The sequence below is a fragment of the Numida meleagris genome, chromosome 2 (assembly GCF_002078875.1).
Source record: "Numida meleagris isolate 19003 breed g44 Domestic line chromosome 2, NumMel1.0, whole genome shotgun sequence".
NCBI classification, from domain to species: Eukaryota; Metazoa; Chordata; class Aves; order Galliformes; family Numididae; genus Numida; species Numida meleagris.
The window spans coordinates 63,806,675-63,830,120 of NC_034410.1; the positions used below are offsets into that span (position 1 = coordinate 63,806,675).

At 40.8% G+C, this 23,446-nt stretch overlaps 2 protein-coding genes and 1 long non-coding RNA gene across 12 annotated transcripts in view; 2 read left to right on the top strand and 1 right to left on the bottom strand.

Moving 5' to 3' along the window:
• LOC110395094 overlaps positions 1 to 2,529 on the top strand; it is a 25,929-nt gene extending 23,400 nt beyond the window's left edge. Inside the window, exons 6-7 of one of the 2 annotated variants that reach the window (XR_002436160.1) lie at positions 798 to 892; positions 1,967 to 2,529. This is a non-coding gene — a long non-coding RNA (uncharacterized LOC110395094). The remainder of the gene's footprint in view (positions 1 to 797; positions 893 to 1,966) is intronic. The other variant, XR_002436159.1, reaches the window with a different exon arrangement.
• Positions 1 to 15,686, bottom strand: part of PRPF4B (pre-mRNA processing factor 4B) — a 26,728-nt gene extending 11,042 nt beyond the window's left edge. For all 6 annotated transcript variants that reach the window (XR_002436158.1, XR_002436156.1, XR_002436155.1 and 3 more), the window contains exons 1-9: positions 15,530 to 15,686; positions 11,093 to 12,286; positions 7,669 to 7,842; positions 7,242 to 7,397; positions 6,550 to 6,631; positions 4,717 to 4,927; positions 2,637 to 2,710; positions 1,142 to 1,232; positions 305 to 452 (exon numbers count right to left, since the gene is read on the bottom strand). Coding sequence is in view for 1 of the 6 variants with exons in the window: in XM_021389203.1 (XP_021244878.1) it covers positions 305 to 452; positions 1,142 to 1,232; positions 2,637 to 2,710; positions 4,717 to 4,927; positions 6,550 to 6,631; positions 7,242 to 7,397; positions 7,669 to 7,842; positions 11,093 to 12,286; positions 15,530 to 15,567 (2,168 nt within the window). In the remaining 5 variants the exon portion in view is untranslated. The remainder of the gene's footprint in view (positions 1 to 304; positions 453 to 1,141; positions 1,233 to 2,636; positions 2,711 to 4,716; positions 4,928 to 6,549; positions 6,632 to 7,241; positions 7,398 to 7,668; positions 7,843 to 11,092; positions 12,287 to 15,529) is intronic.
• Positions 15,740 to 23,446, top strand: part of PXDC1 (PX domain containing 1) — a 123,071-nt gene continuing 115,364 nt past the window's right edge. Inside the window, exons 1-2 of one of the 4 annotated variants that reach the window (XM_021389206.1) lie at positions 15,740 to 16,990; positions 21,916 to 21,994. The gene's annotated coding sequence lies outside the window, so the exon portion shown is untranslated. Of the gene's footprint in view, positions 16,991 to 18,034; positions 18,177 to 21,915; positions 21,995 to 22,103; positions 22,123 to 23,446 lie in introns of those variants that run through there. The other 3 variants (XM_021389207.1, XM_021389208.1, XM_021389209.1) reach the window with 3 other exon arrangements.

Here is a 23,446-nt window from a genome sequence, read left to right on the forward strand (position 1 = left end):
GGCTGAGCAGACAACATAATCAATGTTAAGCTTGTTTCTCGCCACCAGTGTTCCTTGCAGTTTTGCGAATGAGAAAGTGCCTGATGAAAATGCAAGTACCCTTCTCCTGGGATAGCTGTAAAGTGCGGATACATAGTCCTCAAGCGCTTCCAATTATATGGCTCATATTAGCAGAAAAGGCAGGAACCACAGCTGTAATCTGTTACTTCACTTGAAACAAAGGAAGATTCAAATCACACCATGAAAAACTTCCAGAAGTCTCACATGCTTTATTATAGTATTATGAAACAAAAACATTACTTACATAAGTTCGTTGTTCCTGATGATTTTAACCGCTACTTCTTGGTTTGCTCTTGCCATATCCCTGGCTCGTACTACATTACTGAAGACTCCCTGACCAGTGTAACCATAGACATTGTAACGTTTATCTAGAACTTCACCTATATTAACACCTGAAGAATAAAATCAAGCAATTCAAGTCAGAGTTATGAGTGGTATGCACAGTGAAGCATTTTCTGAAAAATAAATGGTTCTAAATAATTCATAAACATGGGATAAACAGTATAATCACTTAATTTCATAGCATACTAGGTTTTATATCACCAATCCTTCTGGAAATTATGGGGAACAAACAGTGATTCTAAGTCTGGAATCTTTCTTGTCTTGAGGTTAAAACCTACATGCTCATTTTGTCCATTACAGGAATATTTCTTTTGGCCCTTACACCTGCAAATGAGCTTTTAACATGGATTAGAAAGTGAAATATTCTCACTCACTATCTCCATTCTGAATCCTAGATGACAACTACCACAAGTGCCACCTATATTCTCTTGGATGCTAGACTTCTTGGTCTCAGATCCTGGCAAGCATTCCTTCATTTCTTCCTTCCTTTGTGAGTGTGATCTTACGACTGTAACTATGGGCAGGTTTTAGTTTTACCCTAACTGATATTTTATATCTAGGAGCAACCTGATGTTGCACAAGTGTGCAAGAACAGAAAACTGCTTTGGGCATGCCATGCTCAGCGTGGGACTCCCAGCAGAATATTCACATTAGAGCGTTTCAGTACTTTTACATGAGGTTCTTTTCCATTTAGCATCCTCTTTCTCACTATAGTTGCAAACCAATAAATAAAACTTACGATAATAGCCTTCTGCATCAGTCCAGTTATCCCTGAGATTGGGGTTTTCTTTGAAGTCTTTTCCAAACCCAGCAGCCCTTAAACGAGCACTCTGAAACAAAAAGAACAAACGTAACAGCTTTGCTTTTGTGCTGTAGCTGTAAGTTTTCTTGATTGTTTACTTATAAAAATCAAGAGGTCCACATTACTAGGCACTTCTTTCCTACTGAAACAATACTCTTATCCACACTACAAACACATTTATCTTGTAGGAGAAAGAAACTGCTGAACACAGAATGCTACTTAAACACCAGTGTTTGAAGACTGTTGTGAGGGAATGGGATAGGGACAATCAACAGAACTATTATTAAATACGAGAAATGGGACATGTTTCAACTATTATCTGCAATGAATTTATACAAGTCAAATTAGAACACACAGTTTGGACCACATGAATTAGACTTACTACGTACAGGATATTTGTAGTAATAAAAATTTAGCAGTTTGGGGGGGAAACGTAACTGCTTAAGCCTCAAATTTCTTTCTGTTCATTTGGTGCCACCTCACAAAATCTATACTGTTATACTTAGAATCATAAAGTATTACAGTCACTGTTGACACTGCTTAACTGATTTGACAATATATTACCGCAAATTCAATTTCACGAGTAGTAAAAAATATCTTTGAGTGAACAACAATTTTGTAGGGCAGAAACTGATTACTTACAAACCATTTAAATCCCTACTTGTAATTCTGAAGTTTTTAAGAGCACCTAAACCACCACTGTTCCTGAAGTATTTATCTTTTTCCTTCAGTGCGTGCATGTGTGTGTCTGTTTTATTACAGTGACACCTTCTGTCAACAGTCTTCTGTGAAAACTAATAGATTTCATCTGCCATAAAGCAAGATTAACTTGAGAATTTCCATGTTAAGAAGGAATTTGTTGCCTTGACTTTATTTCTCAGTAACAAGTATTCAAGGGACTGCCAAGATTTGCAAGCTGCTTCAGCACATTTTGAGAAAAGCTACTGGAATGGTGCAAGAAGTGGAACGAAAATTGCATCTCTTCATCCAAAAAGAAGCCTCCACATTATTACAACACATCATGAGCAAATTAAAATACATTACACAGGCTTTTTAATTAACCTTACATGAACCTCTGAAGAAAGTACACATCTCTGAAGAAAGAACAGTGCAACACAGCAACGTTAAGATAAAAGTTTTATATATAAAGAAGTTTGCTACTGTGTGCCATCACAGCTCTCATTTGAACAGCAGGTGAAATACCTCATTTTTTGTTTACTCTGGCCAAAAAATCCTACTAATTGCACGTTTTCTTTCACTGAAATATTAAAAACTACTTTGCCTGCTTCAGCTGATCAAAATATTAAAAACCGTTTATCAACTCAGTTACACATGCTTTTACAAATCCCACAAACCCCAACTGCCAGCAACCCTTCAATAAAAAAAACAAGCAAACAAAGAATCATACGTTTCACCCCCAAGAATTACCTACATCAAAGTATGCAGCAAACATATCATCTGATTCTGTGAACATATCAGGAGCTAGCAGTTTCTTCTGAGCTGAACCTTGAAAGGAAATTCACATTACTCAAGGTGAGGAAGATGGCAAGCGGACAACAGTTACCAATGTAATCTGTGACTTGATATTGGTACAATACAGTCTCAAAATCAATATGGTGGCAAACTAAAGTATTTGCAAGAAAAGCTAGAGCTAATTTACGTTATACAAATACAAAACTCAGATTGGTTAAGTTTTTCAAAGCACTCAAAAAAATTGCACCTCCTTCAAAAATTAAGTATAACAGCTTACAGTCAAAGATGAAGCTAATTATATTTAAAAAACAAACACCCTTAATGTGGGGAAGATTATCCCTTTCTCACCTTTTAATCATCTTTAAAGTCCCAAAGACATTTTACTTGGTTGACAAGATAAAAACGAAGAAATATAAATTAAGTATACATTAGTGAATGCAAATGAACTTCAAACTATTTCATAACACATAGTATGGTAGTAGCATTCCTTCATGACCATGGTCAGTCACAGATACTGTTAAGGGTATTAAGCAATGGAGAATAATAAACGTTTAACCTTAGAATTCTCCAGTCTCCTGAGGTAACCACTTTCACACAAAATAACAATCTTCTGAAAGCAATCAAAACCTGTTATCCATCTTACTGACACTGTTGTTTCAAGGTATAGACTCTTCTAGCAACTGCCTTGGTTGTTCTTTTTAGTTTCAATTACTTACATTTTAACTGGGCTACAATGTGCTACTAACTAGTGCTTTAGTGACTTACAATTGTGCATTTATAAATGGTCAAGATATATTGCTCTGACAAAAACCAGATGATCCTGTTTCTTTCTGTTGTTACAGCCACCTCCAATCCAGACACCTACCAATATATGAAAGTTCCTGCAGTTCATGAGTGTAACTGATCTTTTTTTTTAATCCTCTCTAATATCTTTAAAATGTCTATGTAGTTAACAGTTCTACTTTTGTATCTTTTAGAGGACAAAATGAGAAAGCAGTACATACCTCTCACACAAAAAATATATGTATTAATGAGCGTTACACATGAAAAGGACTCAGTTTCAACTTGTGCTATGCTAACAGAGAAAAGGCACATAAGAGCGTTCTTTCCACCTTCATTGCAGGAGAATAATCTGAAAATGTAAACTGCACAAGGGAACACCGGGACAAACTGCTTTGTGCCAGTCCCAGAGACTGCACTATTTCAAGGAAGGATCCACTAGAATGTAGCCAAGGATATATCTAGTAGGTGATATGAAATACAAGCTGCCCAACCATCTCCTGAAGAGTTGGTCAGGCTAAACAGCTAGTTCAAATATGTCTGCATGGCAACAGAGACACACTTTTGGCTGGCTGGAAGACTTAGGGTAATCCAGCCTCAAAAGAGGGTCCACAAAGAAAAACAAACAAAGGCCTATGGTCTATGTTTACATTCCTTTTGCCACAGCAGGACCAAGGCAGGGAGAAAGAGGAGGAAAATAGCCATTCCTTCAGCAGCTAGTTACACTGCCCACATGGACATGCTAGCAATGACTCTCAAAAGCCCCATCGTTCTAAACAACTTCAGATACACATATATTCTTCAAACAGTAGCTCTGACCAATAAATAATGACAAATGAAATCACGGTTTGCAACCCACTCCAAAATGAAGAAGAGAAATAAATTAAGCTTCTAAGAAAAAAATTTGCAAAAGTGAAAAGAAAAATTTTCATTTAAGAAGAAGTGATTCGTAATTATCAAGTCAGACATCGTTATCTGCTCTTCCATATTTATAGCACAAACTGTATTAAGAGTTACTAGAAATGTGGAGAACACTTCATTCATATCAACCTCCTTAACAAACAAGCTTTATTATTTTAATATTATGTTGGAAATATCCTAATATTCAAGGAAATGCTCGAAGCTCTGTCCAAAAAGTCCATTCACTCCCAAGACTGTAGGTATATAAAGAAACTGAGGAACACATCCCTTTTGCACTGTTCTGCTTAAGAGCTGAGCTTTCATACATTGCATTATACAGTGAGATTTCACATTCTTACCGTTGTTCTGTTCCACTGTCATGAGGTTGTGCTTGGCTTTTACTGATGCCTCAAAGGTGTCCACGTTTTCCCGTTCATACTCTTTCACATCAGCAGCTACCCTTTCCAGGATGTCATCCGGTGAATTTGAGCGACTGCGCGTACTACTTTGAGGACTGCTTGGTTCAGATGGCACAGATATATTACTATCTTCTGTCTGGCCCTTGTATTTCTAAACAGAAACACAATTATTAACCTCAGCATTACACTTTATCACAGTTTATTTTTATTCTCACTCGTAATGGTTTGTTCTGAACATTACATCTTTGCTTTCATAATCACATCTCTAAAGGCTAAAGATTATTTGTAGAATTGGATATCATAGAATCATAGAATGTTTTGGGTTGGAAGGGACCTTTAAGATGATCTAGTTCCAACCCCCCTGCTATAGGCAGGGACACCTCCCTCTAGACCAGGTTGCTCAATGCCCCATCCAGCCTGGCCTTGAATGCTTCCAGGGAGGGGGCATCCACAACCTCTCTGGGCAACCTGTTCCAGTGTCTCACCATCCTCATTGTAAAGAATTTCTTCCTACATCTAAAGGTCTAAATCTATTCTCTTCCAATTTAAAACCATTTCCCTTCATCCTGTTGCTACATGCCCTTCTAAAAAAGTCCCTCCCCAGCTTTCCTGTAGGCCTCTTCAGGTACTGGAAGGCTGCTATAAGGTCTACTTGGAGCCCCCTCTTCTCCAGGCTGAAGAGCCCCAGTTCTCTCAGCCTGTCCTCATAGGGGAGGTGCTCTAGCCCTCTGATCATCTTCGTGGCCCTCCTCTGGACCTGCTTCAACAGCTCAATGTCCTTCTTGTGTTGGGGGCCCCAGAACTGGATACCACTGGATGTAGCTTATGAAAACTCATTCTGCTACACAACTCAGTACCACTGAAACCATAAGACTGAAAAGGTGCGTAACATTTCAGGCCTCTGTATTTCTTTATTTCCTTCCTTGTGCCTGACATAATGTTAGTATTGACAAATTTATTATGACAACATTTTGGCAAACAAGGAGTAAAATAAAGTTCTTAAGAAATAATTCAGTCATCGTTCTGGAGAATTTTTTATTAAATCTATATAAAAATCAAAAGATGGACCATTGTTTTTAGTGCTGCTTAAAATAAGCACATTATAACCAGTGATTTATAATTAAATATTACGTAAATATGCCACAGAATTTTACCTCCTGTGTTCTAACTATGTGCCAAATCCCACCTTTAAAGAAGACCCCACTTGTGCTTTACAATTACATCTCCTTGGCCTCAGCTCTCTTCCACTGGACTCAATCACACAGTACCCATCACTGCTGTCACCTTACCGGGAGCAAGACCTTAATGGCAGCAAATGCATTTGTCTGACTGAATACATTATCTGCTTTCATGAAGGGGGAACCAATTCAGTGGCTCTATAAAGTTTTTGGACAAATGCTATTTGAAACAAACTAATTAGTTTGGTTAATTGATACCTAACAATGTTAAACTGATATTATAATATCCACAGCGCAACCCTGAGGAAAATGTATAGATGAGAATAAGTGAGAATATTTTTAATGTGTCACAGCATAGGACTGAGAGAACATTCGATTGTAACACAAAAATAACTCACGGGAGAGTAGCTTCAGTCTTAGAAGTGGTAGAAGTGTAAGCTTTGACCAAAAATAATCCTTACAATAATTTAATTGGAAAAAGAAATAGTAACAGTGAATGCTATTGTAATAGGCTAATACCCTTTTCCTTTATCACACTTTACACTAGAAGCATAAAATTTGTTTCTGTAACCCACATGACAGTACAACCATGTACCTGAACAATTGCTTGCCGCTGTAACCTTCGTTGTCTTATTTCTGCTTCTTCATCCTCTTCTTCCAAATCAAAATCTTCAAGACTATAAAAATATAATTACTTTTTACATAACATCATAAACATAAGATTACATACTGAATCTTACTGGTTTTTGGTGCAGAAAGCAGACAACAGAATATTAAACAAAAATTGTTAACCTGACTCAGAAAGCAAAATGTATTAAATCCCAGTGTGTACATTCATGTTTCCTTACTGAGCAAATGTCTCTATTGATAGCTCATTGAGACTGAGTATTTCATTCCTAACTGCAAACTTGATTGTTATGAAGGCATTATCTCGTGCAGTTGGATTAGATATTTAGCAAATATAGATAACAATTAATCCTTTCGGTTTTTCAAGCAATAAGCTAAGATACACCAAATTATCTATCTAAGATAGACCAAATTATTTTCACAAGATATTCATCAAGTTGAATTTATAAACGAAACCACACATGAGCCCCTCAAGGTCTGCCCACCAAACAACAGATCTCGATCATCCCAATAGTAATTTGACAAGATTAGAAGTAATAAAACATGATTAAGGTTCTAGGCGACAATCCAAAAACTACAGCATGAAGTTTTAGTTGGTTTCCCATATTAGTGGATCTGCATTTTTAAGACAATAAGCCTGAGTTAGATCTTAGAACTTACTTTTCATCGGACGAAGACTCCTGTTCAGCTTTCATGCCTTCAGAAAGACTACCTTTAAATTTGTCTTCTTTAACTTTGCTCCTACTCCTACGTCTGTGGCCACCACGTGACCTGGACCTCCTTCGAAGGCGAGATCTACTTCTTCGGCCTCTATCCCTGGTAACAGTAAGAGGGATTTTTTTGTTTGTTTTGCCTTTTATTTTCTCGTTTTTAAAAGAAAAGGAGGAAAGTCTGTTCATAAAACAAACATACATAGCAACTCCACGTAATAAAACAAATTAATTTATGGAGGACAAAATAAATTCAACTATGCCGATTTATATAAGTACGGACTGAAAAATGCATTATCTTTTTACACATAAGGTACCTTGTGACTCGTTTCTTTGTAGCCTATAAAACGAACAAAAAAACCACGTGGTGTCTTTACCTCCTCCGAGGGGACCTACTCCGCCTTCTTGGAGAGCGGCTACGTCGAAGGGGTGACCGAGACCTCCTTCTAATGGGTGACCGAGACCTTCTTCGGGATGGAGACCATCTGCTGGGTGGGCTGATATCTTTTGATCTTTCACGTCTAGACAAAATATCATCTCTGGTTCGCGTTCTTAAAATGAAGAAAGAACCGCAGTAAAATAAGGAGCAGGCTGAAAACAAAACCTCCAATTCCCTCTAAAATCTCACTTTTAAATATCTTCCTGTAGGTGAGGATCCACCAGATGGATTTCTGAGTACAGAAACGAGTATGTGTGCTGTAGAGCTGGCTGCCCTCCACGTACTTGTCTCCCCAACCTGGGACATACGTGCCCAAACCTAGGTCTACCTCAGGGCAGCTCTGGAAGCAGAGCTAGTTAATTACTATGATAAAGCTAAGAAGTTTTTAAAACAAAGCTTGCATTTAGGTCTTACATAAATAGCAGCCTGTTTTCGTCTTTATCAGAAGCAGTATTCAATAAATAAAACCTAAAAACAAGTTATTGAATTTTTCTCAACAACTTTACAACATGGAGTTTAAATTTAGGACAAAACTGTTCCATGACGACAACTTCCATGTGTTTTCCAATCTGGGCACTAGAAGTGGACAGCTTCACCATTCCACACACTGTAGTACTGCAGCTGAAAACTACAATTCTCAATTAACACTTCTCAAATTAAAAAAAAAACAAAACAAAACAAAAACAAAAGACGTTTGCTACTATGTTCATTCTTATCTATACAGATGCGCTATTATTTAAGAAAAAAAAAATCCAACTACATTAAAAAGCTTAATGGTATTCCAAGACAGCAAGACTTCAATCCAAAATAGAAGTTAAAAGTATTTGACAACTATTCTGATGAGGCTGCAATAGAAATTCTTGGAAAATATTTCCATACTATTGTTCAAATAAAATGTTGCTACTCCATTTCTTTTATTTCTTTTAAATTGAATCAGGACAAGTTATTTCAGGTGCCATATTTCATCAATGAACAGTCTCTTGCGTCTGAACGATTAACTCCACCCATTCTGATGTTTTGGTTTTTTTTAGCAACTGCTGTTAATAGCTTCAGTTGCCCTACCTGCATATAATGAACGCACGTGCAGAATTGATGGATAACAGTAAACGGAAAAAAAAATTAAATACATGCAGCAGTGCTGGCTTCTGCAAGAATAATGGAGCAGGCTGATCCCTCTTTTTGCTTTTAATTTATGTTACATTCTTGTGAACAGTGTTACGAAAAAAAAAATGAAAAAAACCACAAAGGATGAACTGACAAGCTTCCTGGTTTACAAAGTGGTTGTACTGCCAAAAGCCAATCAAAATAGCTGCAAAGAACCCCAATCAGTTCAGGGATGTGACATGCATGTGACAGAAAGTAGAAGGTGATTAAGAGCTCATAAGTAATGTTATACAGTAACATACTTCAGTCAGAGAACTAACAAATATCTTACACGAGTGGAACACTAGAAGCAAACATGAAAAATCAAATTCCTGGGAATTTGTGGTTGAAACTGCTCACCAGAGCTCCTGAAGTTACCTGGCAGCCTGGGTAGTTACAGGCAGTTAAAACTTCAACATGAAGTTAACATTGGTTAAAGATGTTCCACAAAGAAAGACTGTTCACTTCCAGTAGAAAATATTTCTCAGCTATCCCCCACTCGCCAGTGTAACAAAAAAAAAAACGTATTACCAAAGTTATTCTGCTATGAACTTGATAGCAAAATTCTAGACATGTCCTTGAAATAGTGTTTGGACAACTAATTCAAGCTGCCCGCAATGCAATAGCCTGCACTGAAATGCAGTTTCACTAGAAATGAAAACTGAAAGATGCAAAATGCTAAGACAGACATATACTATGTCAAAGAAACGTAACAGAGCGCTCATTCACCAGGAACTAGTCAGATAAATTGGTGACATTTACAATACTTGCTTCATCTGGTTAACACCACAGGGGCTGTCTTCCAAAGTACCTGTAGTGTTGCTTGTCAATAGTATATATGCTAAGCAAGATGATAAATGTGCCTGTGGGAAGATAACCCATACTTGAAACTAGTGTTGTATGCAGAAAGACTTTCACACTTATTAGATGCTTATTTTCTGAGTTATATGCTACATGTTATTTATAACACGGCACCATGCTTAATTTGTAAGGAAATTGAGTCAGTTTTCAGAGTTTACAATTTAAAAAGACATTATATGCAAAACCATGCTGCCAAATTCAATGCGTAGCAAGGAACGCTTTGTAAAGATAAACTAATGGATCTGAAAGAAGTCTGTCATCTCAACAAATTTTTCTATAAAAGCCCTCTATTACCAGAGAGAAATATCCCTCACTTCACAATCACGCCTTACTCATGTCATCACTTTTGGCAGCACGTACATTTGTGAACAACTGTTTTAAAGGATGAAGAACAGGAAGAGTAAAATTTCATCGAAAATCTCTGACGAACACCTAGTGAGCTCACTAAGAATTGCAGCCACTGCCACTGAACCAGCCTGATGCATTAGTTTCACAAAAAAACCTGGTCAAATATCCCACTGGTTTTATCAGGCTTTTTGCTCTCTTTTTTATGTCTTAATACAAAATATTTTTTAAAAAGCCTTGGTTTGGACACCCATGGTTTAATGGGTTATCTTCCACAATTGTGTATGATTTTATTGTTCTCTGCTAAGGAGCCTGCTATCCAGGCCTTATCAGATTCAAAGATGCTACTGTCTGATGGTTTATATTAAATCTCAAGGTAACTGCTTCCAGAGCCTAAATTACCTTTTAATGTACTTTTAGCAGTTGTTTTAAAAAGATTTCAATCCTTCCTCCCTCGTTTATGTGTATGCAAAATATGGTAATAATATACAAGTTTGGGCCCAGTATCAAAACAGACCAGTAACACTACCATAACTCTAGCAAATTAAAGAGACAAAACATTTCTAAGAAAAAAATGACTAAGAAGCGTATCTTAAAGTCTAGTTTACACCATTCACACATGCTAACTGTATCATTTCACTGACATTGAAGAGGGAGGGAAGATGGTTCTCCCTTCCCAGGAATTCCTGAAAACAACATTACTATTAACTTAAGAACCAAAACAAAGCTAAAATCTGAATTCAACGTGGTGACAAAAAGCAGAACGTGAGCTACAAAATTTGTTCCCAGTACTGGTGAGAGCAACAAATAACCCAGCAAAGCTGACTTTGCACGTCTGACAGCTGGGGTTAGTATTTTTCAAAGATGACTACATATAACGGAAACTCATAACAGGATACAAAACCTGATTCTCTTTTTAACAGCTCTTTTCAGAATAGAAGAGAAACACCAAACTAGAAGACAGTTCATCCCATAACACATTTTTGCAATCGTTCATGACATTTTCAAGTTACCTGGGAGATGAAAGACGCCTCCTTTCTGATTCTCTTCTTTTCCTTTCTGCAGATCTACTCCTCAGCCTTCTAGCTGGAGATCGGGTTCGAGAGGGGGATTTACTCTGTTTAGATCGACGATCATTAAAGAGAGGAGATCTGCTTCTTCTTGACTTTTCACGTGGCTTAGGAGACAGGCTTCTTCCTTTTGGGCTTCGGCCAGGTCTTCTGGGGGACCTGTTTTCTTTCCCTGAAGAAGCGTCTTTAGAAGGAGATTTAATTGGCTTTTTATCTTTGTCAGTCTCTGATCGCCTAGATTTTCTATCTTTGGACCGTGATCGTCTATCTTTGGATTTGCTTCTGAGTTCTGTTGGAGATTTGGATTTTCTGCCGCGATCTCGACTTTTGCTTTCATTTACAACTGGAGACTTCCTGCGATCCCTTGATTTACTCTTATCGTCAGCCTTACTTCTGTCTTCTGGGGGAGATTTAGACTTCCTGTTTTTCTCCTGAGATCTTCTTTTAAGCATTGGAGATCTTGATTTCCTCGTCTGATCTTGAGACTTACTTCTTTTACAGGGGCTTTTGGATTTTCTCCTCTCTTTTGACTTGCTTCTAGTTGTTTTCTCTTTGATTCCATCAACGGCTACCTTGCTTTTCTTTTTGTCTGATCTGTGCCTAGTCCTTTCTTTTGATTCACTCTTATTTCCTTTTTTGGAACTAGCTTTATTTTCCACAGGTTCTAATTTCCCCTTAGTGTTTGACTTAGTTGCGGGTCTCGTTCCGTTTCGCGCCTTTTCGTTAATTTCCCCCTCTTCTTCAGATCCCGACTCATAACCTTGTAATATTAATCCCATACCAGACTGGACTTTTCCTTCCATTAATTCATTTTCAAGTTCAGCTTTCAATAATGCTCTTTGTTTCTCCAAGTCTTCCAGAGGAGCTAAAAAATCAATTTTAGTTCTTTTAGCTGGTCCATCTTCTTTGTCGGAGGTATCAGCTACCTCTTTCCGTTTATGTTTCTTATGTTTGTGTCTGTGTTTATGTTTTTTGTCCTTATCTTCTTCTGAAGAATGTTTATGTTTCTTGTGTTTACTTCGGTGTTTGTGTTTCTTTTTTTTGTGCCGGCTGTGCTTGTTCTGAGGTTGATCTGCTTCTGACACTTCCCCATTTTCTTCATTTGTACTTTTCTCAGATGCGTTAGCATCCTCAGCCCTGCAAAAAAAATAAAAACTACCGATCAGTACTAGCAACTCACGACAGCCCTTAAACTCAAGTTAGTTTGATAGCCTCTTTTACGATAGAAGCTAACCGGTATTTAATTATCTGCTTTTGGAGAATTAAAAACGTACAAGCTATGTAGTGAAGTTGTAAGAGCAGGCATAGTTTGTCAGGAACAGACAGATATGACTGCAAAAAGAAATACTAGCTTAGGAAGATGGAGCAAATACGCTAACAAAACAAACCAGGTAGGTGAAATCCATGTTTTGGTTCAACAGTGCCAATATTTGATAATAGTACACAGCAGTGCTGTGCATTTATACATTCTGCCAGTCCTGTATGTGTCTTATTTGCCGCTCCATTCCTACGCCTAACCCAAGCTATGTCCTTTAAAAGTACTTTCAAAAGGCAGAGTGCAGTTGTCCTCCCAAGATCAAAACTTATTTCAAGGGACGATTCTGACCCCCTAAGTAAACCATCCCTCACAGTCTCACACACAGCATGCTGATTCTCTTAATTATCATTCCTATCTGTACGTGTATACACTGGTTTGAAAATAGAGAACGGTTTTTATCCTGCGTTTATATATCCAATACAGGGAACAATATCAAGGAACAGGATAAATTAAGAAAGTCTATTTTCAGAAAAGTCTTCCAATAGAATACAGAAGCCTATTAGCTTCCCGAGAAAAAAAGAGTTGTTCTCTTTTTAGACCTGTAAAATCACATTGGACAAAAAAACAGAGAATAAGTATAGAACAGGTTATAAGAATAATAATGGTGGGCACTTTAAAAAAAAAATCTCATTTCAATTAGCTAGTCATAGCAACAAGCACTTTAATTAGTATGAGAACTTCAAAAATTACATAATTTGGTCCGCACACTTTACGCATTCACTTTTATTGTTTTCCTTAGAAGCTGCAACTGGCTTATCAATAGACATTAACAGCTTTTAGCAGGTATCTTCAAAATATCAATTACCAGCTACAGAAAGATGAATATTTGCCTTTTAAAATCTGCTGCCAAATCACCTCCTAGGTGCCAGCATCGCCTTTCTGCAAACTCACCCCACCTGCACTAGTATTGGAACTCGCTAATGCTCTGGTATTTTAAATACTGCTCTATCCCAAGCCTCGTTCATTGAAGGGAAGTTCTCTGATTGCGATGGTCAGAGCAGTGGTGGGATGCACACAGAAGTACAGAGATAGCCTCAGAACTCTGCTAGGTTCATCCTACAGAGGTCTCTGAAGAATATGACCAATGATCCAATGGCATAATCGTATCAGAATTATTCTTAGCCAACTAAAGGATGGCACCTCACTATAAATTCAATTTACGCCTTCCTAATTAAGGATAGGATCTTCAAAAAGCACAGTTAATGATTATCTCCTGTGTGAGTTAATGCAAATTCAAATACTAGAAAACAATCCAGGCTTTTTGGCAGTTTATGCTGAAATAATTTGCTGAGCCCATTAACACTTTATTGCTCTGAAATATCCTCATTCCCTTTCCAAGGGAGCAGGCTGTCTGAGTTAAAAATATGCAAGTTTCTAACGGAAGTGTTAATGCTGCACATTTCTTCTTTTACATCTCCGCCACTACTGCTGCTTACTCAACCAGAGCATATAGGAAGAAGGGCATTTTTGTTAACTGCCCCCTCCAGTCACCCGACACCACCACCACAGAACATGCAAGAGAGGACAAAGTGCTTCCAGAGGAGTTTGTTTAAGGTTACATTTGGCACAAAAGACACGCACACCAAAAAAGTAGTAGATTTAAAACTTTCTCAATTTGGATTTGCAATCCAGTGCAATGAGTTAGCAAAAGGGCAGAGAAACGTGGCAAAGAGCATATTAAGGTGACCATGCATCTTTCAAGACTTTTCAGCTGGCTACAGGGAGCTGCGAGGGTCCCCTGTTAACGCACTCATGTTTTTTTTCCAGTACATTATAAGAATGACACAGAACATCAAAAATCAGAACCATTCAAGCTGCTCCAGAGAGGTCTTCCTCCGCCAGCATTAAATCACGGAACGGCTGGGGCTGGAAGGGACATGAAAGCCCACCCAGCCCCACCCCCCGCTTCAGGCAGGGCTGCCACCCCCCAGATCGGGCTGCCCAGAGAAACCGTTCAGAGCTGCTACTCCATGCACAGGCATTGGTTTATTTCATGTAACGCCACCAAAAGATAGTCAAACTTTTAATTCGTTTAACTGCTTCAGAGCTGTAATTACATGGAAGAGAAACCTTCTAAGAAGATTTCAGAAGGTGATGAGGTCAAGAGGTATCCGCACGCTTCTGTGGGAGTTGTGACATTTGAGTTACAGCCCCACTTTCTCTTGTTTTTGGATTCAAAGAAAAGAACTATGGGAAGTCTGTGAAGATTTGCAGAGATTTCACCCATTTCTTCCCTACCTTTGGGCTTTCTATTTCATTTGTTACTTTATTACTCTTATTTATGCTTTCCTACAGAGCACTGTGCACTGTTATCGTCTCGCTCACGTGCTCTACACGGTTCACACACGGATGAGGAAAAGCAGCGAACGCGCTTCCTACTCCTGTGCCTAACGGGTAAAAATCCCCCTCAGACGGCCGCTTTGCACGGGAGAAAAGTAGAGCACAGAAAGCGTTTCACGACGCTGAGACACCCGAACGACGCAGAAGAGCGGCGATGCCGACGCCGGGCGGTCGATGCCCGCGTTAGGTAGCGCACAGCCCCCACCGCCGGCAGCCGCCACTCACGCGGCGGGCCGGAAGGAGGGGCCGCCGGCGACAAATCGTTTCTTGCTTCCAGCAGCGCCGGCACTCTTCGTACCGCGAGAGCCCGCGGCTCGGGGAGCTGAGCTCTCCGCGGGGCGGGCAGCGCTCAGCAGCGGAGCGGAGCGGGCCGGGCCCAACGGGGCGGGAGGCGCACGCGGCCGGAGCACACGCGCCGCTCCCGGCGCCGCTTCCCCTCCCCCGCCCCGAAGGCCATCCGCCGAGCGGCCTCACCCCGCTCCCCACAGCGGGCCAGGCCACGAACGGCTCCCGACAACCGCGTTCGCACCCCTCTTCAGAGAGCGGCCGCCGGCCGGCCGGCCGGCCGCCCGCCGCCCTTTCCCTCCTCCTTCCCCCTCCGGCCCGGCCCGGCCGCCCCGCTGCCCGCCACCCTTCTCCCCGCCGGGGCCGCTCGCCGCCTCCCCCCACCCCAAGGCGCCGTGGCGAGCGGCAACCGCCCCACCCGCTCGCCCGTCCCTTACTCAGGCGCTCGCTGCTCGGGCTCCGCCGCGGCGGCCATTTTGAACTTCCAAACTCCTTCGCTGCCGCTGGGGAGACGCGGGGCCGCGGCGCACGCGCACCCGGGCCGCAGGGAGGGGTTGAGGATGGCGGGGTGGCGGCCGCCGGAAGCGAACCCCGCGCGCGGGGCGGGCTGCGCAGCCCCGGCACCGCCTTCTGCCCCGGGGCGCGCGGGCGGCGGCAGGGAGCGATGGGGAGGGAGCGGGCGGCGGCATGGAGTGCCGCTCCTCGGCTGTGGTTAAGAGGGCCTGGAGAGGGGAGCCGGGCCTGAAGAGGACTCTAACCGTTCTGCTGCCGGTTTGCCCGCCGGCACCGCCTGATGATGAATGAATTTAAATGCGAACGCGCTGTGCTCCGTCAGCGAACCCAAGGAAACAAAATCTCCAGGCGCTACTCTGCTGTGTCTGAGGGCTCCGAACCCACGTTGTTCACAAGCAGGATCAGAGGCAAGATGACAGCACATCTGGCTCCATATTTAAGGTCAGGCCAGATGGGGATCTGAGCAACCTGATGCACTGTAGGTGTCCCTGTTCGTTGCAGGGGAGTTGGACCTGATGGCTTTTAAGGATCCCTTCCAACTCAAATGTCTGTGATTCTGTGTCAAACGTCAGTCAGTCCTGTGGTGGACCAAGATGGAAATGTGTCAGACAGCGTAAGAGATGAAGTTAACCAAGAAAATAAAGAATACCTTGCAGAAAAATCTTTCTCATTGTTAATGTAGATGTCAGATCCTGTGACGTGAGCCTGGGGAGTCAGAGCGGTAATTCACCTGGCCCTCTCTCTTGTGAAGTCGTGAACACCTTGTTTAGAGGAGAAACAGATCGGTTTCAGCTTGAGGAGCCCCAGCCTGCAGTTCCTGCTTCTCTTTCATATTCTGTGGGCTCCAGCAAAAGAGCAAAGGTGAAGAGGCAGCCCAGGCTGTTACACCTTTGAGCCTGTGTTGTGTTTCCAGTGTTTGAGCTTGGACTGTGGTTTGGATCCTAAAGCTAAATCGAGGGCTGAAAATTGCAAAAATCAGAAGAAAATCAGATGTAGTGATAAATGGTTAGCTGATCTCACGAAAGATATCTGCACCTTAAAGCTGAGTTCTGAAAGAGCACAGCATTCCACTGATATATACAGTGTGGCTCTGAAGTCAAAAGGTGCTCAGAAAATCCAGGAAAAGTGTTGCGATGTGGATTGAAGTTGTCATGTGACTCAATGGCTCCTAATGGAAAATCTCTTAAATTTACCCCAGTAGATACAAGTAACCTTGTCTGTGAAAGTGTTTCCTGTCATCAAGTGCCTGGAAACGGCGCAAAAATGCCTCCACTGGAAACTTCCATCTCTTTCGGTGCAAGAAGTATTCATCACCACCTGAAAGTGAGCAGATGAGAAATTTCCATGTAGCTTGCCATCCAAATGTCTCCTCTGTGATTTTGCCAGTAAGTCAAATATGTTTCTTATTGCTGTCCAACTGCCTCAGCTACATACTTGTCATTGCATGTAACTTTTCGTGGTCAAGGGTAATTAGTAGACTCTTTCAGCATGAGGTGTACATGCTATCATAGGAAGCTACAGCAAACCAACTGTTTGAAAAAGAAGAATTAAGAATTACAAATACGTGGTAAAACTTCACTTTTTGGTGCTGTTCGTTCATTTTGCAAAATCCTAGCTCATTTTATAGTGTCGATTCTGAATAGTTGACCATTATAGTCCAGTAATTTCAAAATTGTTTCTAAGTGTCAGTAACTTTGCTGTGGTTACCAAGAAGTGTATAGATATGGCACTGAGGAACATGGTTAATGAGCATGGTGGGGATGGCTTGATGGTTGAACTAGATGGTCTTAGGGGTCTTTTCCAACCTTAGTGATTCTATGAAGATTCCTTTTTTTTTTATCTCTTAAGTTGTGTGAAATAGCTATTAGTTAAATATTATCTCTTCATAAGTGCAAGACTGACAAAGCAACTTAATCTGTATCTCCTAAATCAGAAAAGGACAAAATTCCAGTGTTCCAGTGCTGATCTTTTCACTGGCTGCAAGCGTTGCCTTTGAACTAAGTGATTAAAGAAGGAATGAAAGACTTTTCCTTGTTTGCCAAAGCAAGCTATTGGCAAATAAGCTTGGGAAGAAGCTCTCTTTGGATAGGCAGCTCATCCCACTATAGCCTTTATCTTTTACTCCAGTATCTGAGAAACCACTGCTCCAATCTGATTTGGCAATTGCTATATTCCTGGAAACACTGACGTAGATGTTCAGTATGTTGATCACAGACAAATTGAAAGAGGTGTTTCTGCTACTAATTGCAAATGTGTAGGGGAATTGTTGTGTCACAGCTTGAACTGGTGATTGAGCTCCTGGTGAAAGAGCGTGGCTGGCCCAGGGAGCACAGGCAAATTGTTTGCACCTGTACTCCCCATATGACCAGAAGGGGGTGGGGCCACCCTGGGCTCTTATAAAGGCCAGCCAAGGAAAGGAGGGCTCCTCTTGGACCTAGGCTGTTTTCTGAGATGGAATGTTTTGAAAATGGGCAGTAGTCAGATAAGAAAACAGTCGATGTTAACTACAGGAATGTGGAGTCACAAGGTTCTTGTGATTGCGGCCAGGTTCAACTTTGCAGCTGTGTCATGGTATTGTTTCAAAGACTTTAGATTCTGTTCTGTCCAATTTTGAAGTCTACTTGTTTACCTTGGGATAGGTAGGGTTGTTCTGAAATATAACTCTTCAGTTACTGGGAGAGGATGGACTTTCTGTAGAAGACTGTAATAGAATTTCTGCAAGGAAAGTAACTAAAAAATAAAAGAAGTCACTTTTAGAGCTGAAAGGAGAGAGTATTTTTCTTGCTTCATAACTGCAGTGTCTCCACTTATTTGCATGTAACTGAAAGTAGACAGCAATGCTACAGTCCACTCTAACTTTTGGGAGGAAAATGCCAAGAGAGATCTGAAGTTGTGACAGCTCCTGCCATTCATGTAACAGTATTTCAAAGTAGAAATGTTTATTACGTTGAAAAGATTTATGAGTACCTATCCAAGCAGTATTTCCTGAAGTGAAAGGAGGTCTGTTTTGTACTGGCAATTTCAATTCTTTATTTAATGGTTTCATTTCCTTCCTGTCCCTTCCTTTCCTTTTTTTTGAAAAAAATCACAAATCCACCTCTCTTGCTACTGTAGTGAGAGGCCATCATGGGGCTATGTTTTCTGAGATGCTTGTTTTATGTTTTCCATCACAGTGAAGGGGCGATGAATTTTGAAGATGATAACTGTTCATTGTTAACACATGCGGAAAGTTTTCTTGATTTTTTTTTTTTTTAGCTTTCTATCTGAAGTAACGGTTAAAATTTGGATGGTCTGTATAGTGACAGTTTACCATCTGTATCAGGTATAAAGAGTCAAAAGAACTGGAAGACTAATTGTGTTGCTTGCTATCATTTTATTCTTTGGAAATTACAAGACAGTCGAGAAGTTGCTACAGAACTTAATGATTTTATATTAAAGCCTTTACAGAAAAGGGTTAGTGGTTTTGATTACGTTTATAATTAAACAAATTCTCAGTGCAAAACCCAGAACCTCCAGCGGGTACTTTCTCCAGACCAAATTTAGACTGTCAGCAGATGTGCTTAGAAGAAAATGGTTATCTAAAGGAGGCTGCATCTCACCACTAAAAATAGTCCTTTGATGCTTGGGTATTTTGCTTGTTTCTTAAGTATCTGTTCTTTCAGTGTTTTTTATGTGCTCCGTAAGTCACATCAAAATAACTCTGCTGCAGCTATATATTTTGCTAACTCATTTCAATTTGTGGTTAAAATTTGAGAACTGTTTGCTATCCTTTTGTTGTTGCTTGTTTGATGTAGGGCAGAAAGAAGGTATTGAGTGTGTTCAGTGCTGAGCTCACCTTACTTCTACCACCAAAGCATGCACAGCCAAATTGTCTTCATAATCAGGAACTATGCTTTCTTCTGAAGTACTATCTATCTGAACCAAATTCAGCCTCATAGAGCATGAAAAAAGAACAACCTACAAATACTTTAAAACTATATTGTTTGAATATTTATGTTAATAAATAACAATAACTAAAAATCTGCTCCAGCTGGATCATGCAAGTCTATGGGGCCCAGTGGGACTCATCCCAAGGTGCTCAAATTTGTCTGATGTCATCACAAGACCTCTCTCTATTTTCAGTGGTCTTGGGAATCTGGAGTACTCCCAGCTGACTGGAAGCTGGTGAATGTTGTCCCAGTTTTCAAGAAGGGCAAGAAATAGGAACTTGATAATTAGAGGCCTGTCAGTCTCATTTCAGTGCCTAGCAAAATTATGGAGGTTATTCTGGGAGCTACTGGAAAAACACCTGAAAGACAATGCAGTCATTGGTCGCACTGAGCATCAGTTAACAAGGGGAAAAAAAAGTCCTCCTTAACAAACTTTGACCAGGCTACCCACCTGGTTGACCATGGGAGCTCAATGATGTAATGTTTTTAGATTCCAGTAAAGCTTTCAGTACTTTTTCTCACAGTATCCTTCTTGAAAAAATGTCCATCATACAGCTCAAAGGGTAATGGTACGTAGGGTTACATCAGGCTGGTGGCTAGTTGCTGGTGGAGTTCCACAAGGCTCCCCTTTTAGGGACAGTTCTGTATAATGTTTTCTTCTTGGACATAGGACTTGAAGGTATGTTAAGTTTGGATAACAGTAAGCTGGGAGGAGCTGTAGACTGCCTCAAAGGTAGAGAGGCCTTGCAAGGAGATCTAGAAAAGTGAGAGAGCTGGGCAATCACCAACTGTGTGAAGTTCAGTAGGGGATGAGAGGCTGAGAGCAGCTCCATGGAAAGAGTTCTGAGGGTTCTGGCAGACAGCAAGTTGAACGTGAGCCAGCAGTGTGCCCTGTCAGCCCAAAGAGTCAACCATACCCTGGGGTGCACCAGGCCTGGCACTACCACTGGGTGAGGAGAGGGGTTGTCCCACTGTGCTCTGTGCTGTGTGACCGCACCTCCAGCACTGGGTACAGTTACACCACAGTATAAGAAGGACATAAAACTATTAGAGAACATTCAAAGGAGGGCTGTGAAGATGGTGAAGGGTCTGGGGAGCAAGGTGTGTGAGGAGCAGCTGAAGTCCAGCCCAGAGCAGAGGAGCTGAGGGGAGGCCTCATGGCGGCTGCAGCTCCTCATGATGGGAGCGGAGGGGCAGCGCTGAGCTCTGCTCTCTGCTGACAGCGGCAGGACCCGAGTGAATGGGGCTGTGTCAGGGGAGGGTCAGGTTGGGGGTTAGGGAAAGGTTCTGCACCAGAGGGCGATGGGCATGGCCCAAGCTGTTGGAATTCAAGGGGCGTTTGGACACTGCTCTCAGATGTGGAGTTTGGATTTTGGGTGGTTCTCTGTGGAGCTAGGAGCTAGACTTGATGATCCCTTCCAACTTGGCATGTGTTATGACTCTATGAGCTTTTTAAGAGTGGAACGGCTGTTTAGAGACAAAATGAAGACAGTGCAGTGACATACAGAGAATGAAGATGTATGCAACGTGGAATATTTGTCTTTTTGTACTTCCTGTGTTGATAGGTGTTTCTGATGGCCTTACTTTCACTATTTTCAAAACATATCAACTGCAAAAAATGATAACTTGTTTTGCTTTAGGAGCAGTGAATTTATCTTCAGTCAACAGTCTGTTTCATCTGATGGTTGGACTGGGTGACCTTGTAGGTCTTTTCCAACCTAGCTAATTCTATGATCTTCTTCTATGAGAATGATCTTCTTCTATGAGAACTTTCTATCTACAGTAGGTAAAGATTCTTCCTTCATGTGAGGAATGCTCTGTAGTATCTCAAAATTTTACTGCTTTTTGTTAATGAGCACAACCCTTCAACTGTGGTGAGAAAATACTGTAATGCTTAATGTGTCCCAGCTAAAGGGTGCTTCAGGAATGAAGCTTTTCTGTCTTTGTAACAATTTGACTGGAATATCAATCAGAATTCTGATACTTCTGAGTGAAAGCCAGTTGTGCTCCAACTGACAAATTTAGATCCATTTTGACAGAGTTCGGTCTCTTTCTGCTTAGTCTTGAACCTTCAATGATGTGCATGCTGCAGTTCATACTTCTAGGAATTCCAGTTCCTCAGAACTCAACCTACAGTTCCCTTGATTTGTGATGGTTAGAATAGGTCTGTGTCGAGTGACCTGTCTATGTTTCTCTGAGTTCTAATGGGTGTCTTTAGTTAATGAGATTAACTGAAGCAGAGTGAATCTGACTAGAAAATGTATTATATTTGATAGGCTGCTATCCATTTCATCTAGTTCCATTCAAATATGGCTACCTTAAAAATTCCTTAGGAAGTTGCTCTTTAACTTAAGAACTCTGTCTTGTTTTGTTTCTTGCAGAGGGAGTCAAGCATTGTTGCAGAATCTTGGCATCATCAAACTTGACTTCAAGTTCACTTTTTTAATAGAAATAGAAGCTGTATGTATCTAGCAGCAGTTCCTCTTCATGCTGATAAATTCTACCTAAGGTTGTGTTAAGAGTCTCTTCCTCTGAAAACAGGAATGAAATGAATTAAGACATGTGCCTGCATTTCTTACAGTTACTCTGTATGTTAACTACTAACTTCATGTTTAGTTTTAATATAAGATCGCAAAGTATTTTTTCACTGCTCTAGATAGGTTGATTTGTTGCCACAGTTATTTATAAGATACTCTCTTCCCTTGACTTCTGTCTAGCATTTTGTTTGTTTAAATGTATGTGCCCATCCCTAGAAACATTCAAGGCCTGGTGTGAAGGGGCCCTGGGCAGCCTGATCTGATGAGTGGCAGCCCTGCTTGCAGCAGGGGGGTAGAACTAGATGGATTTTAAGGACCCTTTCAACCCAATCAAACAATGTGATTCAACCAACTGTCTATGTTGCATTGGAAGAAAACTTAGTGTTCACAGTGTTTAAGTGCAAACAGCAAGAGTGTGCTTTTTATTTAGGAAGTCCTGCTAATCCATGGCTTGCAGGAGAGAGCCAAGTGTTTTTCAGATGGCATCTTCCTTTAAAAGACTTGAAAAAATAAAATAGAATGACAAGTCCTGGAGAATGGAAGTAACTTAGGTGACAGGATGGCTTCAAGTTGAGGGAAGGGATTTTGAGTCTCAAATAAGCAAACTAGCATTAATATAACAGCATGTGTGATTGCTTCTTTTTACTCTTGCTGACATTACTGAAAGAGGAATTAGTTCAAGCATCAGAAGTTTCTGATGTATCTAATAGCCTTGGGCAGTGCCAAGGAGCTCAAGTGTAGTTCTCCACTGTGAAATCTGCAGCTTGTATTTTAACTTCTTAAACATCTTGTTTCCAAAAGTAAACATGTTTGAAAAGTCAAGAAAGCTCACTGTAGAAACTGTAAAGTCAAATACTCATTGTCAACGGTTTACGGGTGTTAGGCCCGATTCCGTGACAAAGGGGACGGGAGACCCACAGGCCCACGCCCCGGGAAAAGGGAAAAGGGTAAGGAGATGGCCCTGAGAGCAAAAAACAGCAGCAACAATCTGAGGAGAAACAAACTAATTTACTAAATAAAATATCGGAACACCAATACAATATAATTACAATTTAAGCTGATAAATCCAATACAGAGAGAGAGAATGTCCCAAAATCAAGGTAGGCCTTACTCTACTACCGACGATAAGACGGCTGGAGAGCGAGGTGCTGCCAAGACGAGAGATGGCGGAAAAAGGGACGAGGTCTCGTGATCTGCAAGTTTTTATACTGCGAGCTTTTATCTTTTCCGTCCGGCTGGAAAATGGTAACAGAGGAGCAAAGTGCCGTGGGGACTGTAGTAGTCCTTCTCTTCCGAGAACCAGGTATATCCACTACATGATGTTATGATGTAGAATACCAATAACCGAAAATCACAAAACCATGACACTCATCTA